At 37.0% G+C, this 16,077-nt stretch overlaps 2 protein-coding genes across 3 annotated transcripts; one reads left to right on the forward strand and one right to left on the reverse strand.

The window, feature by feature from the left end:
• Nucleotides 1-4,492: 4,492 nt before the first annotated feature.
• LOC137715069 (rho GTPase-activating protein 2-like) lies at nt 4,493-7,111 on the forward strand. The gene is made up of 4 exons (XM_068454289.1): nt 4,493-4,972; nt 5,465-5,585; nt 5,713-6,063; nt 6,164-7,111. Exons 1-4 carry the CDS (start codon nt 4,635-4,637, stop codon nt 6,803-6,805), a joined length of 1,452 nt encoding a protein of 483 aa, XP_068310390.1. The 5' UTR covers nt 4,493-4,634; the 3' UTR covers nt 6,806-7,111.
• Nucleotides 7,112-7,338: 227 nt separating this feature from the next.
• On the reverse strand, nt 7,339-13,344 carry LOC137715070 (RNA-binding protein BRN1-like). Of its 2 annotated transcripts, XM_068454291.1 has the most exons (11): nt 13,008-13,344; nt 12,716-12,798; nt 11,536-11,587; nt 11,264-11,389; nt 11,096-11,175; nt 10,579-10,758; nt 10,045-10,378; nt 9,808-9,951; nt 8,501-9,727; nt 7,645-7,711; nt 7,339-7,527 (listed from the first exon to the last, which is right to left on the reverse strand). In XM_068454291.1, exons 1-9 carry the CDS (start codon nt 13,180-13,182, stop codon nt 9,600-9,602), a joined length of 1,302 nt encoding a protein of 433 aa, XP_068310392.1. In that variant the 5' UTR covers nt 13,183-13,344; the 3' UTR covers nt 7,339-7,527; nt 7,645-7,711; nt 8,501-9,599. The 2 variants fall into 2 exon arrangements, with proteins under 2 accessions (XP_068310392.1, XP_068310391.1); XM_068454290.1 differs by having other exon boundaries at nt 7,645-9,727.
• Nucleotides 13,345-16,077: the final 2,733 nt, after the last annotated feature.

Raw genomic sequence — 16,077 nt, forward strand, 5'->3', positions numbered from 1 at the left:
GTTTTAGAAAGTTGCTTCTCAAGGAATGCTAAAAAGACTCTCTCAAAATTGGAATTTTTTATGAATTATCTGTCACATCACAGTTTAACGTCAATTTTCATGCCAATATTATAAATTATTGTGCCAAAAACCTGAGAGAGTCCCATTAGCGTTTTCTAAGTATAGTATATGTGCATGAGGAAAAGAACTTGCATGCAACGGAATGTTTTTGTTTATTTCTCGTTTTATGTTAGAGAGAGGAAAAAAAAAAAAAGGTATCTAACACGGTGTAAATAAGTTTTTCTTGCATTAGCAACAAGACATCGTACGTTACTAGGAGGAACTGAAAGCTTTGAAATTAAGGGAGTTGCAATGACTTGACAAAGGCTGAGAAAAAGAAAGAAAATTGGCCATGTATCCTAATTAAACACTGTGACTAAAAGGACCAAAATTCGACGTCAAGCTTTTGAGTTTGAGAATTGTAATATGGACTGGCGTTTTTTCCCTCACCATCAAGATCTGGTGAAATCACGAATAAGGAGATTGAGACTCTTGAGAGAATGGGGGACTGGGCATGAAGAGAGTGAGAAAGCCAGAAAGTTGATACGAAAAAAAAGAAGAAAGAACTTACGAAGATATCCAATGGATGTTGTTGATATGTCAACTATATTTGGTAGATATCATTGATATGATATCAGTATTTGGTATCAATACGACGTTGCATATATGACATTAATGTTCGATTGCAATATAGTATGGGTGAGTCCTTTTGTAAATTGTAACGAGTCATTTTTGACTCGCTCATACTGTATGCTTATTTGAATGTTTCATCTGTTAAACGACACCTACAAGCCCTTATTTGAATGTTTCATCTGTTAAACGACACCTACAAGCCCTTGCACAAAACTTACACTTTATAAATGCTTCTCAAATATATAAATTCAAGTCGCTCTGCGTATTATAACGGAAACTACACCTAAAAGCCCCCCACAAACCCTATGCACTAATCTCACTCTTTGTATACGCTCCTAAAAAGTACATAAAGATCAGTAAATTAAATAAGCTAATAAGATTTTGGTACATAAAAAGAAGAAAAAACAGTCACAGGTCTCAATTTTTGAAATTCGAATATAAGTAGAATCACCGAGGAGGGACCCAATACGGTCGGAGACGATGCTGAATATTACGCTACTTTTCACGAGGGAAACAGATCCAACAAAGATTCAACTGGTTCGATCCTCTAGCACACAATATATATTAGAGAAAAATATTAAAGAGACTCCCTCAAAATAAAATTTGAATATTCTGTCATTTCATGTTTTTGACATAATTTTTATAATGTTGGAACGAGAATTATGCAAAAAATATAAGGTGACGAAGAGTCCATAGAGATCCCAATTTTGAGAGAATCTCCTTATCATTTTCTTATATTCATCATCGTTTATTTTAAACTTGAAAAATGCATCGTTTTGGATACGTGTTGTAAAGAAAACAAACAAGCAGCCTGCAGAGTTTGTTAAAGACTTTCGTTGAACACATGATCTACACAACTTGCCAACACGCTAGATGACCACGGGGTCATCCAAGGCTCTACACAACGGAAAGAGATCTTCTTCGGATCTCTTCCTTCTAATCCACAAAATCAGAGAATATGTGCCATTGAAAATTGATTCAACGGCTAAAGTTATTATAACTTTTAAAGTGGACTCATGTTTGTAGCCGTTTGATCAAATTTCAATAACACGGATTTCCTGAATTTGTGGATTAGAAAGAAATGATCCGAAAAGGATCCCTTTCCCTACACAACCATCTTTCCGGTGTCCATGGGGTCAACTGACCTAGTTTGACCCCTTGTGGATTCTCCCTTCGTTGTGATTGAACTCGAATTATGAAAAAAACAATTGCAACCATACATACATTGGATCGAATCTTCGTATAATGTTAATGTGGAACAATTCAAACATCACAAAAGACATTTAAATAACAAACAAATCATCATGCATTAGTGACCATTTTCATAAATTTTATAAACCAGCAAGCTCCAAAAATATTGTGACATAATAAGTACGAAGGATCAAAGTTGCAACTTTTTTTCTTTCTAATTTCTTATTTGCAATATATAGGACAAAGTTTATTATTTTCAATACCATTGGCGGATCGAACATGAAACTCATCCTCTCTAAAGTTAAACTTAAAAGGTCTATACCTGCAAAACAATTCGAACAACACCACAAAATTGGGGGAAAAAAGAACGTAAGATAAACAAATATGTCAAGATACACATTAATTTGAGACGCAGAAGCCATACAAACCAACATAGTTCGAAAACAAAACAGCACGAGCCACATGCGAATGATAAGGTTTATGTCCCCTTTATTTTTCATGTATTTTTTTTTCTTTATTTTATAAGGGATAAGATGGATTTTCGTATTTATATGATGCTTACACTCCCGAAGTTTTAAAACAAAAACTATTGGTGGGTGTGGAATCTGTGGATCCAAATAGTCTCAGAAATCTTCGTGCTCTTCAATCAAAGAGAACCAAGATCTGCATGGGTCCCCGGTGTCGTAGACCAGATGACAGATTTGTTTAGGAAAGAAAGAAAATGATATGCAATATAATATAATTTAAAAAAAAAGAAACAAAACTTTGATCCAATCTCTGCACTCTATTGAAAATTTTAGGCAAGAAAGGAAAATTTTATGATACAGTATCCAGTCACTGTATTGTTACGTGTTGATAATACGACGAAATGTAAAAGTCTTTTCTGTTGGGCACATTTACATTATTTGCACGCAACGTCATGAAAGCGATTAATCTGCTACTTGCTCTCCCTTTGTTAAAGCTAAAGACATAGAAACTAAAAATTAGAAATAAATCTAATGACCTTTTTAAAAGGACCAGAAACATGATGAGACACCATCATCATCTTCAACGGTCTTCTCAAGAATTCGAATGGTTTCCGTTTCTGCTTAGAAAAAAGAAGAAGAAGATGCTCTGTTTCCAAATTCCAATGAACATTATGAATTCTCAGGACATCTCCACCAAGAGCTGTAGGTTATATCCAGTCTTAAAATTGATAAAAGAGTAATATGAAGACTAAATTTGTAAACTAGATAATGTGTTATCAATAGGAAATGAGCACGTTTATCAACGTTTAAGTAATAATTCAAGCATCAACTTCTATGTCATTTAATTTACAAAATTTAATCTTCCTAACATTACTTTTGATAAAATCAATCTCTAACTATAGAGCTAAAAAGAATCGTGCTAAAATAATTATGCTAAGTTTAGCTTCAGGGTAGACAATATGTAGTCTCAAAACAGATTAAGTTTGATCGTGAAAAGTAATAAAATGTGAAGAAAAATAAAATATAGTTATGTATGGCTGAAAATGGAAAATTCAGCCTTAAAGTAGCATTTAAAATATTAATTTTTGAAAGGTTAAATTATAACCAAGGGCTATGTTTAGCCCTCTATGATCGGAGATTACCTGATAAAAATAAGTGTCATAATTTCATTAGGGAACTGTTATTAGCACTTCAAAAATCTCATTCTACACTCCTCATAAGTGTATTTTTCTTTCTAATTATAGAAAATTTGAAGTGCAAAATGAGATTTTTAGAGTGCCAATAACAATTCCCTTTCATTATTACCAACTTGCAATTAATATAGATCTACGCAAATTTGCATATAACATGTCTTTAGGTGGCTAAGATCTTATTCATGTTTACATAAGACAATTAATTAAGAAAAGGCTATACATAGACCAACTTTGTAAATCATATGACGTAATTATTGATGATTGACTTATTATTTAATTGTTAAATAACATGTTTATTTCTTATTATTTACACATTATATGATTTGCAAACTTGGTCTAAAAGTTTGTCTACCTAGCATGAAAATGAAAGTCACAACTTCAGTGGTCGAATACTTACTTGATGATCATAATATACAAAATTCGGTGCTCGTTTTCTTTATCTTTTTAATAGTAAATTTACGTCTTCTCATCAAGTTGAAACCAAACTTTCATGTTCAAACGTAGCTCTCTTAAATTACTCTATGTTGTTGGTAACTATTTTCATTCAACAAATTAAATCTTCCAGGTCTGAGTATGGTTTAGCTCTTAAAGAATATAATAACTTGTATATAATGTATTTTATATTTCACTTTTTTATGCATCTCTCATCACGTGATGATCAGTCAATCACATAATAAGAGTTTCATAACAAACAGTACAAAACCGTTATAACTATAACATTTTCCCCACCACCAAAGTGGATCATGAAAAGTTGAAAGCTGCTATAATGTACTAAATTAGAACAAATAATACGATTTTACGAGTTAGATTGAGCACATAATATATGGTTACAAGAACATATTTTGTGTTACACTTAGAATGGCACATTTGTTATTTCCATCAAGTAGGAGGTCAAATTACAAAGATGGAAGATAAAGTAAAATTTGAAAAACGGGTGGCCGTTGGCCCTTTTGAACTTGGAAGGAAGAAGTTGGAACTTCAAAAACAGCAACCCCTTCTTCGATGCGAAACCAACAAATGCATTAAAAGTTTAAACCCTTCCATCCACGCTCAGATTTAAACTCTCTCTCTCTCTCTCTCTCTCTCTCTCTCTCCTCACTACCAACAGAGGATGACAGGGCTTGTGATGGTGACAAGGGGCGGCGGGTGCGGCGGTGGAAATGAAAAAGGAGCAGCAAAGGGAAGCAGTAAGAGGTCAGAGCTTGAAGATAAAAATCAAAACCAGCTCTCTCTAGTAGCAGTTCTCTTAGCTGCTATAAGGAAATCCATGGTGGCCTGCCATGTCGAGCGAGGCGGTGAAGAACTCATGTCCGCCGTCCAACAAATGGAGATCGGGTGGCCCTCGAACGTCCGCCACATTACCCATGTCACATTCGACCGATTCAACGGCTTTCTGGGTCTTCCTGTCGAGTTCGAGGTTGAGATTCCGGGTCGAGTTCCGAGTGCTAGGTGAGTAAAAAGTTCAAATTTTTGCTTCCTGGGTAGTCTTAGATTTATGAAATTCATTTCGGGTTTTGCTTAGAATGCTTGAATTACTGTTATTTAGGCTGTTTCTGAATGTCCGAGAGATTTTTTTTTTTTTTTTTTTTTTAATTTTATACCAGCGATAGTATAATTTAAACTGATATAACTTCATGCAAAGGAAGCATTTGCTCTAGTTAATGTGGCTACGCCAACGTCTGCAAAATCTTTGAGAGTTAAAACTAAGCTGCTTGATGAGTGTGGATTTATGAGGGTGAACTGCATTTGAACTTATTTATCTCTTTAAGCTCCTAACATGGGATTTATGAGGTTGAAATTTGCTTATCACTGTATGTTTGGTTGCTGAGTAAGTGCCTAGAAGTTGAACTTAGGTTAATATTGGAGACTAGATGCTCTAATTGGTTCATTTTCCTATGTTTTTATGTGTGATTTAACTTGTAAATTCATATAATTTTGTAGTGCAAGCGTTTTCGGCGTCTCAGTGGACTCGATGCAGTTGTCTTTTGATTTGAAAGGAAATAGTGTTCCTACCATTCTCTTGCTGATGCAGGAGAGATTATACTCACAAGGAGGATTGAAGGTATAAGTTGTTTTCGTTCCGAACTTTCAATATCAATGCCATCTTTTGTGTGCATTTGTGAATCTCTTTCATTTGAGTTCTTGTTTCCATATCAGTCTGCTAACTAGTCCTTTTGGAAGTTTTGCAGGCAGAAGGAATATTTCGTATAAACCCGGAGAACAGCCAAGAGGAGATTGTGAGAAGCCAACTGAACCGGGGCATGGTGCCGGATGATGTTGATGTTCATTGCTTGTCAGGTCTGATTAAGGCCTGGTTTCGAGAGCTTCCTTCCGGGGTGCTAGATGGACTGTCCCCCGAACAAGTTCTTCAATGCGAAACAGAAGAGGATTATGTCGAGCTTGTGAAGCAGCTGAAGCCAACTGAGGCTGCATTGCTCAATTGGGCCGTTGATCTGATGGCTGATGTTGTCGAAGAAGAAGAGTTCAACAAAATGAACCCTCGAAACATCGCCATGGTTTTCTCTCCAAACATGACTCAGGTAATCTAAAAAAGCCCCCAAAAACAATTCGTTAATCCAGCATTTGTGAACAATTAAGATTGAGTGGTTAATTTCTTTTTGAACACTTTTTCCCTAGCAGATGTCGGATCCTCTGACGGCTTTGATGCATGCTGTTCAAGTTATGAATTTGCTTAAGACCCTGATCATGAAAACGCTAAGAGAGCGTGAAGAGACCGATACTGGATCCTATTCGCCAATGTCATCTCGTTCGTCTGATCATCTAACGGATGGAGACTTCGATAGCCAGCAAGAGATGGAAAGTAGCTCTGAGTTGAGTGGACCAACATCAGATTGTGATGAAAACACCCACCACAGCCGCAGAAGCGAAAATGGAGATGAAACTCGGTCACTAAGTGAGATAGAAGAATGCTTTTTGAGACAACTGGATGAGATTAAAACTGTCACAAGTAGTTTGGTAATGTTCGATCAACCAACAGGTGAGCTGGATGGGGAGTGTCAGAGTCCTCAAAGTTGCTCGGGCTTCAACGCAGAATCCAGCACATCATTTTCTGATGGCAATGATGTGAATTCGGGTATTAGCTCAAGCGAAGGGGACGAGGTCTCAAGAAAATGTATGATATCTGAGGAAGAACAGGACATAGACGCAGAGAGCTCTTCAACAGCCTGTGTAAACACGGATGAAATGGAGGTGGAGACCAAATTCATAGAGCATGTTTCGGCTTCACCTACTCCGTTTGTGGCGTCCAGTGGATCAATCTGACCAACGTTCCAATTTTCCGGTGCTTTCTCCGTGGATTTTAGGTTTCGTGCTTACGGCGTTGTTTGCTTTGTGTAAATGTGTGTGATGGTTTGTGAGAGGATTTAGTTGAACCAAGCAAACTAGGGAATGTTTGCCTTGTGGTTGTATTGTGGCTTGTGAGCTATCAGGGTTCAGCTTTGGGCTGAACTTATTATGGTTTGGTTTGTATTAGGATTAGGACGTCTAACCTTAAACATTTCATTAGAATGTTAGTGGTAATCTCCGACATGCGAAAAAACATCGCTCGAACTTGAAAATTTGATTTGTTATCTGTATCCTTTCTGCATTCTCTGCGTAACAGCATTCAAAACCTTTGATCCCTGCAAGTGATGTTCTTTATGCATCATGAAACCCGAGATCAATTCTCGTTGCAACTGAGGATTGCGGGAAAGATTTTAAGGAAGCTCGAACAAACAGAATATAACGGATTCATGTTCAAAAATGTCGAGATACAGTTGATCTCACTGCATTAATTTCTACATTTTGTATCAGAAGATGCACAGCTGGAGTTCCATATGGTATAAAACTTACAACAAAATGAAACAAAAAGTAATACATTGGGACGACATAGTCAGAATTCATCGTTGGGCCTCGGAGATGCACCAATCGTTAAGCATAGAAAGCTGGTGGGATCGAGCATCGAGCTGAAGCACCATGAAGCTTTGCTAGCTGCAGATATCAAACTACAGACGACAGCCAGAAATCCACGTCAAATCATCTATTCACGATTCAATAGACCCCCATACATTGTCATTTCAAAATTTCAGTAGAGGATTCAACGGAAGGGGGCAGAAAGTTACCGAGTATAGCAGGACAGATACAGAGGTCCACAACCAAGCATGATGACACTTCAAGAGGTTTACAAGCCTACGAGCATTCAAAACTGTTAATGTTGGTTCTTTGATCACATCAACCAAGATCTGGTTACAGCTGAAGAACCCAGTTGGATAGATAGACTAGATTAGATTTAAGCAGAAAAGATACGTAAAATGATCATGAAGTAATTACGGCCGTCTACTTCATATGGCATACCAATGTCAAGATTAACTACATAATTACTTGATTTATATGCTTGGTTAGATTTGAACATAAAGCACACCAGCATGATTTTGGCCGACTGTAGGGCAAGCCAATGTCATAATGATAAACGTATGCATTTTAACAACATCAACAAATAATCAAATTCACGACAGACGACAAATGATCTCAATCCAGTTTCTTCGACATATACTTTCACCCTAAGCAACTTAATTCCACTTTGCTCATCCTGAACCCTACTCAATGTTCAATCCAAGTGGATCTAAGTTTCTGCATTCTTATTATTCCTTTCCAAAGTCTTCAACTTGAAGAATATAATCCATTGCAAGTTATTTGTCAACCCACAGCATGCAACAAGTCAATCGTTAAATCTATATAAAACCACGACTCCTGACTACGTAGATCAAGGAACATAACATTCAAGAGACTTGGCATGAAAGGGTACAACAGGAGTAAACAAGAGAGAGAGAGAGAGAGAGAGAGAGAGAGAGAGAGAGAGAGAGAGAGAGATGATATCCCATAACACAAGATAAAGAGTTCTTCCTTGGAAAAATAATAATAGTCAAGTCAATCAAAACTTCAAAAGGAACTAATGATGTGTCCAAGGTTATGGCATACCTTTATCAGTGACAATCTGGATTGTAATACTGGTGCCGCAAAGTCTTTCATCTGCCCCTAAAAACGCCTCAATCTTACCTGGTAATTCGATAGTTCATAGAAAAGGAGCAAAAATTGAGAACACAGGTGCAGAGTCTACATTTACCCTACAACAACAGCGATGTTTAAGCAGTTTAGTACTCTTGAATGCAGCTAAGAAAAGACATAAACATGCTCAAACTTCAGTCCAACGTACCTACATCTGCAACAAAATGAGCCCAGGGCAATCTCCAACATTTCAAAACATATTACCATATGAAACTTGGAAAAGAACATCTTAAATCACAAGCATTGCAGCAGTAAAGGCCATGAAATATTTAACTATAGGGAGACAAGTATATATTAATTGGTACACTACAAACTTATGTATTCGACTTTCTACATAAATGGAAAATAATTATTAGCAAGTGCTCCTAAACAGAAAATATGGAAAACAAACACCCAAAGAGGCAAAGAAGAACACGGAATAGCATCTACATATAAATCAAATGCACAACATTCAAATGATAATTCAGAAATGGCATAGACAACCACTCTACCTAACAGGTGATTCTGGCATGCCTAAACAACACACCTTTTCAGATAGAAGAATGCTTGTTCATTAGCTACGTCAACACATGCCACATAATTTGGAAAATAACCTCTAATAACGAGAATGCATATGAGGTAGCAAGGTTTACATTTAATTAAGTCACCAGAATACAGCAAATGAGATTAGAAATAAATGAAAATGCGAAATAATGTCTGTGAACTGTGAAACAAAAGAATCAGAGATCAAGTATACAGCCAGATGTTCATGAGGGGAAGAATGAATAAATTGATAGTTACTGCCTAAATGAACTTTCATGATGCCCAAATTACAGATTGTATTGGCACAGTATGCACCACGAATTACAAGTTTGAGGGCTTTCATTCCCTTGAGGATGTTACAAAAAGGATAGAATAACCAATATAATTGCAGATCAGCTAAATCCACCCTCCGATGTTGATGAAGTGACTCCCATACATCCGGTTTGCATAAGACCAGAGGACTCGTGTCCTTGCATAACTCACCTTCAAATCAATATGGTTTGTTCTGTTTGTTGTCTCTCTTAAGCTGAACCTTTAATTTCTTTCCCCCTAATTGGCATCCATTCATCATATTGATAGCAGATTCAGCAGACTCTGGTAAATCGTAACTTACAAATCCTGAAAACAAAGACCGATTAGAGGTAAAGATTTTCACATAGCTCACATGGCAATCAAAAGTAAGTAGAGAATATTCTCACCAAAACATTTGCTGACGCCGGTTGCTTTATCTACAAAAACCTTGGCACTCAAAACCCTACCAAATGGTTGAAAAGCATTGGCAAGCTCTTGATCTCCAAATTCTTGAGGTATGTGATAGATAAACAAATTAGCACCAGGTGGACCTAATCAAAGAAGATAAGAAAAACTGAAAAAATACCACCACCAAGAACTTTATTTTTAATTTGAAAAATATAAATATACATGTAGATAACTACCTTCAACCTGACCCCCAGAACTTTTACTAGTGCCTGGCGATGTTGCTGGGTTAATATTCACAACTGTAGGTGACACTGAACCAGGGGAACTCAATGGCTGGTGGCTCATTATTCCTCCAGGATACACCATCGGATGCCGAAGACCTGGAACTGCAGGATAAGCAGAGCCCATATAACTCGTAGGAGACATAGGAAAATTTCTAGGGGCAATATTGCGGGGCGGGATTCTATGCAAAGCATTTCCTTGGTTTATGGGTGGGATCATATTTTGGAAACCTTGTTGATTCTGCAGTCCAGGTAGGCGATATGGCATGAGTCCATAAGTCCCAGAAGCCTATAGAGGAAATGAAATGACATTACTCCACTACTATATACGACAATATATGGATAAAGTCAGGAACATATATAGGGTAGGTCATGACTCACACGTCAAAACAACTACAAAAGTGCTAACGGTTTCCTCACCATGAAAAAAGAAACAAAGTAAAAAAGTAGTTTACAAAGACATAATTGTTGAAGAAAAAAAACACTGACCTGATAACCATAACCATTATATGAGGGAACATAACCCATAGGTAAGGCTCCAAATAATGAAGGATGTTGTGAATCACCATTTGGCCCGTTAGCAGCCTGGGAATAAGCTTTCTGAGCTCTCCGAGCTAGCCTTTCCTTTTCTGTGTCTGCCCATTTGACAACTAAATGAACACTTGAACCCTGATAAACAAGCCATAAGAGTGGGTTAGAGCCTTGTATCAATAGATCCATGCTACTTCCAAGTCGTCATTATCATAAGCAAATGTCAAGAACAAATTCAAATAAATGCATCAATGAGTAAGCATACAAGCCTTTTAATTAACTTGATACACTAGGATAATTAGACAAAGTCTTTGGTGGCTGACTTATCATCCATCATTATGGACCCCCTCTATCAGTTACCCAAAAAAAATGTGTTTCTCCCAATGAAAGAAAATACAGATATCCAATGCTACAGGCATATTAAAAGCTTTCAATATACATTTCCAGCCACCAAAATATGTATAGTCACACAAACCTCCATCTTATGCTTTCCGTTGATGGCTTCAAGGGCAGCAAGAGCTTGGTCTTTTGTCTCATACTTTAAGAATGCACAGCCTGCCAAAAGAAGGGGACATGGAAAATTCATTTATTAGCTGAGAATCCGTATATTTAGTGGTTCCTTATGTGGGGGGGTGGGACTTACCTTTGCTCGTTTGCTGAGAACCTCTTAATATCTGTAGGTCCTTAACTGTCCCATATTTAGAGAAAAGATCAGAGACTTCAACTTCGGAAACATTCTTTGGAAGCATACCAATAAAGAGCTTGTGTTCTGGATTGCAGGGGAGGGCAACGATTATTAATCAGGGTCCATACATAATACCAAATAAACAAATGGGATGAACAAAAAAAAATACCAATAAGCATTGTTTCAACAAAACTTCATAGGAAGAAGACAAATCACTAATTAAATCATACCTAGTCTTTCCAGCTCGCCATCAGCATACTTCACTTGCAACGGACTAGATGCCTGAATTAAACAGAAAGAACAGGGTAGCTTCCAATCAGACTGAGAATAAAAACACAAGAAGAGGAAGTAAAAGCACAAACTGTGAAAAGTTAGCACCAGTCAGTCTAGGTATAGCGGACAGCCAACAAAGTTTTATTTGACCTTATGTTTTTCATCAAGTAATACAAGTTTAAAGTCGCATTAGCAGGCATAGGCAAGAGCCCAGCTGAGAATCTTGCAGGGTAAACACTTGAAGGTCCAGCAAGGCCTACATTGGCTCTCCAAATCGATCTAAGACCTATGCCAGGAAAATGCTAAGTTGCATAAGCACACATTTTATATAAAGTTGTCCAATCAATCTGCCAATCATGCATTCCAGTGGATCTACTGTACCAAAAGAAGATTGCCTGCAATGTTGGCCAAATTCAATGTTTTACTCACATCATCTAACCCTGGTCACTGATATTCATAACTTCTGGAACAAACATGCAACCTTCTTCATTTAACTATTTTGTAAATTGATACCATAACCATATTTAAGCTTGCCCTCAACTGTATCATATTCTAACCCCAAAACCCCAATTTTATTTTGTGGGCAATGTAGCCGATTTCTCATGCATGGTCATGCTCTGATACTCTCTACTTTTAGTAGACGTGGGCTAATCTGCATTACCATATGCAAATTACAACACGCATTTCATCAACTCCATCCTACACACTCTCTTGGGATTGGCAACATGTCCATTTCGCACCTAAAGTGAATTTGCTAGCCCTCTGCAAATCCCAAAAGGAGCCTATTCCAATTTAACTAGGAAAAAAACAAAGGAACTTTTCCTATGGGAGATTAATTGCAGAACCATTAGGCCACAAGTGTCAACATTCTCAATTTGAGACAGTGGATATCGTTTAGTTACTGTTAAAAGTTCAAATAACCGTGATCTGCGATCGACAAATAGTCAAACACTACGCAGCTATTCTTCCTACTATTAATTGAATACAGTTTCCAGTGACTTGGGAAATCATCTAATCATATTTTACCAGCCCAGATTCGAATCACATTCTCCGAAATTCGAAGCTGCGAGCCTACAAACTAAAACAACAAAAGAAGCACACTTAAGGACAGTGGACAGAGCTGCAAATTGCACTAACCCCGGGCAAAGTCGTCTTGTTATGACACGCATTGACCGCTTTGTCCGCCTCCTCCCTCGACGGACATATCAAAAAGCAGCACCCTGCACGCGCACACACACACAAATCCGAGCGCGAAATTAGGGTTTCAACTACCAATTCAGCCACTCAAAACGCCACAAATCCTCCAAATCGCGAAAAACACACACATTAACCAAATCAAGATACACACATTTTTCAACTGAGAGCCAAATCGTGAAGTAAGACAGAGAATGTAGAGAGAGAGAGAGAGAGAGAGAGAGAGATTTGAGACCTCTGGAAGCGCGCGTGGCCTTGTCCTTGATGATGTTGACTTCGTCGACGAGAGCGAACTCTTCGAACATTGCGAGGAGCTGAGCCTCCGTCATGTGCTTCGGCACTTGTCCGACGAACAGCTTCACGCTGTCTTCGCCGTGCGAGTTCCTCTCCTTCTTCCCTCCGTCCGCCATTAATGCCTGCCTCCTCCCTCTGTCTTCGACTTTCTCTCTCTAACTTCTCCGGTTTCTTTGTTTTGTGTGTGTCTCTCTCTCTCTAAGATTTTCTCTCTCTAGATTTTCTCTTCCTGTGTGAAAAGGATTTTTTTTTTTCTTTTTTTTTTTTTTTTTTCTTGCGTGGAGTCGTCGAGGGAAAAATTGGACATCTCCAGGATGGCGAAGTTGCATCTTCGTTTGATTTATTGCGATTCGAATTTACCCGCCCGTTTAAGGTTTATTTACGGGATTGCCACCTCACAGCAGTTATTGTGTTTCACTGAACTTACCTTTGTACCCTTTGCATTATTTGTCCGAAGTAAGAATTGCTTTTCGAGAGAACGGGTTGGTCAACCACATAATTAGATTGCTACTCTGAAATATTTCTCGTAAAGAATAAATATAACAACTTTTATCACAATAATGAGAAAAATAAATGGTAGTATTAGTGTATGACCACTAGCTAATCAATTTGCCGTATTGAAAATTTTCTTCTGCTAAGAGTCCAAATTTTTTTACTGTACTCAGATATTGCTAGATAATGTTATTATTTAAGAATACTCAAATAATATTGCATTTATTTGACAGGTCCCTCACGTATTCCTAAACTCGTTTCATGCAAATTGTTTTCCAATTACAAATTTTTTTTCGTGTACCCTGAACTAAAGAAATATTGGAAAATATAACATTTTGTATATATATTTCTTTTCCTAAGAACATGTAGACACCTTTTCAAAGACAGAAACATGGTCCTAACATGCTAATTATATTCCAAAGAAAAAAATTATAAATTCCACATGCCAATGTCCATCTATGTTTTGGCCCCTTCATGTTTCACCTTTTCTTGTATTAAGTCAAATTCCAGACATTTCCGAAATCATATGCAGAACATGAAAGGTATCGTGTGTGTTCAAGCACATGCTCATGACATTGCTCAAAATGAATAATTGATCGTAATAAGTCATAGTTCAAACTTACATTATTATTTGAGGAACAGATCACTATCTGTATGGTTAACATATGAAATAAATGGACTTTTGCATTTTTTTTCATAGAAAACCATCTCGTGGTTCCACCCATGTCATGAATGCCACATACGGGCGACCATTTAAAATAATCTATTGTAAGTATGTTCATGTCACTTGGATCATATGCTTTGTCACAATGTATCAATTACTACTTCAATTGAGATTTTGAATTATAATTTCGTTCAAAAACTTATGAGCGATCCACATGTTACCATGTTGGAAAGTATATTGATGTTTGAAGTATCAGTATTATGTTAACGATCAACGTGCAAAATCTATGAAATATTAAATTAACAATAAAATTTTTGGGTTAGCTGCGTATTGAGTCGCTGGCTAAATGAGAGAAAGGACGTTTTCGCAAAGGAGTACGGGCATTTTGCCGTGTTTTGAAAGAAAATGGGTGGTGAGAATTTAGCAAGGCAAGGGGTAGGATGGTAAATAAAGAATGAAGGATGGGGAGGGTAGTTTGGACCAAAAGAAAAAGGGTGGGAGTGTAGTTTAGCTTGGAAACGGTGGCAGAAGGATAAGCACGCCAGACTGTCCCGCCATATAGCTGCTTCTCCTCCAAGGCTCCAACAAGGAATCTAGATCTTCTTTGTTAAGATTCTGAGGATCCGTTAATCATGTCTGTTCATTGTACATTATACGATCAGTAATTATTTTACATATTTTTATTTAAAATTAAACATAAACAGTACTTGACAAAAATTGATCTTACGATATATTATAAACAGACACGATTCACGGATTCTGATGATCCTCCCAAAAGGATCAGAAGAGAGGATCCTGTTGGTCCAAAAGGTTGTCCAACAATTACATTACCACGTCACTATCTTAACGTTGCAAGTTGCAGGTGTTGCACTGCTAAGTGCTGACTGCTCTCCCTACGTTAAAACTGGCAAAATTCTGACCCACACTTAAAATTAGGCATGCATGGTTTTGGTTTTACTTCTTTCTACTCTTGCTAAAATATTTTTGATAAAGATTTTCATATCATGTCATTCGTTCATTTGCAAGAGAATTTTACGAAAATAGACGTTAAGAACGTGAATTTAGATGTTCTCTTTGTGTGTATTTATCGAGAGATATTCTATGTAATTGAATATAACATTTGATAAGTATTTATTGAACAGATCCATGTATTTTTTGAACATGTAATAAACATCTATTGAACTAAATCTCTCATTGTGTTGGAGAAGTTTTCTTATACATCCAACTTTTAGTCACAATGATATCACTGTTTAATAGACGATTGTCACTAACTGGTGACATGACTAGATTACTCCTTGCAAGAGACTTACTCCTTGAGTTGACATGTAACATGGCTAAGAAGTTTGTCTAAAGGAATGATTTACATAAAACGGGTTTACCATGGACATATTGTTCGTGGCTCGTATTGAATGGCAAACTTGCTTAGCTGAACTGCCCACTTTGGTACTCTTCTAGGCAAGTCAATCTTGCCGAGGATGCTCTTTAGCGTATATTTTGCGATCACTCTTATTGTATGTGCTGAAAATAGATCTGAATTAAACACAAATCGAAGCCTCCTTGCGAAATAGATAAGAGCAAGTGCAACTTTCTCTAGTTTAATAATACTATATCATATATAACTATTTACGTTACATTGTATTGTTGAATTAAAATGTCACAATAATAGTAATTTCGTCTTTCTACCGTATAAGTTTATTTCTAAATTACTTCTTTTTTTCCTCGGACCAAAAGGGTAATTTCCTTTAAAGCAAAGAAAATATTTTTGATCAAAAGAGAGAAAGTATTTAAAAATATCCACTTTGGATAATGATTAGGAAAAATATTAATTGGACGACAACAAGAACCAGCTTACACG

Source organism: Pyrus communis, chromosome 14 (assembly GCF_963583255.1).
Source record: "Pyrus communis chromosome 14, drPyrComm1.1, whole genome shotgun sequence".
In the NCBI taxonomy this organism is placed as follows: domain Eukaryota; kingdom Viridiplantae; phylum Streptophyta; class Magnoliopsida; order Rosales; family Rosaceae; genus Pyrus; species Pyrus communis.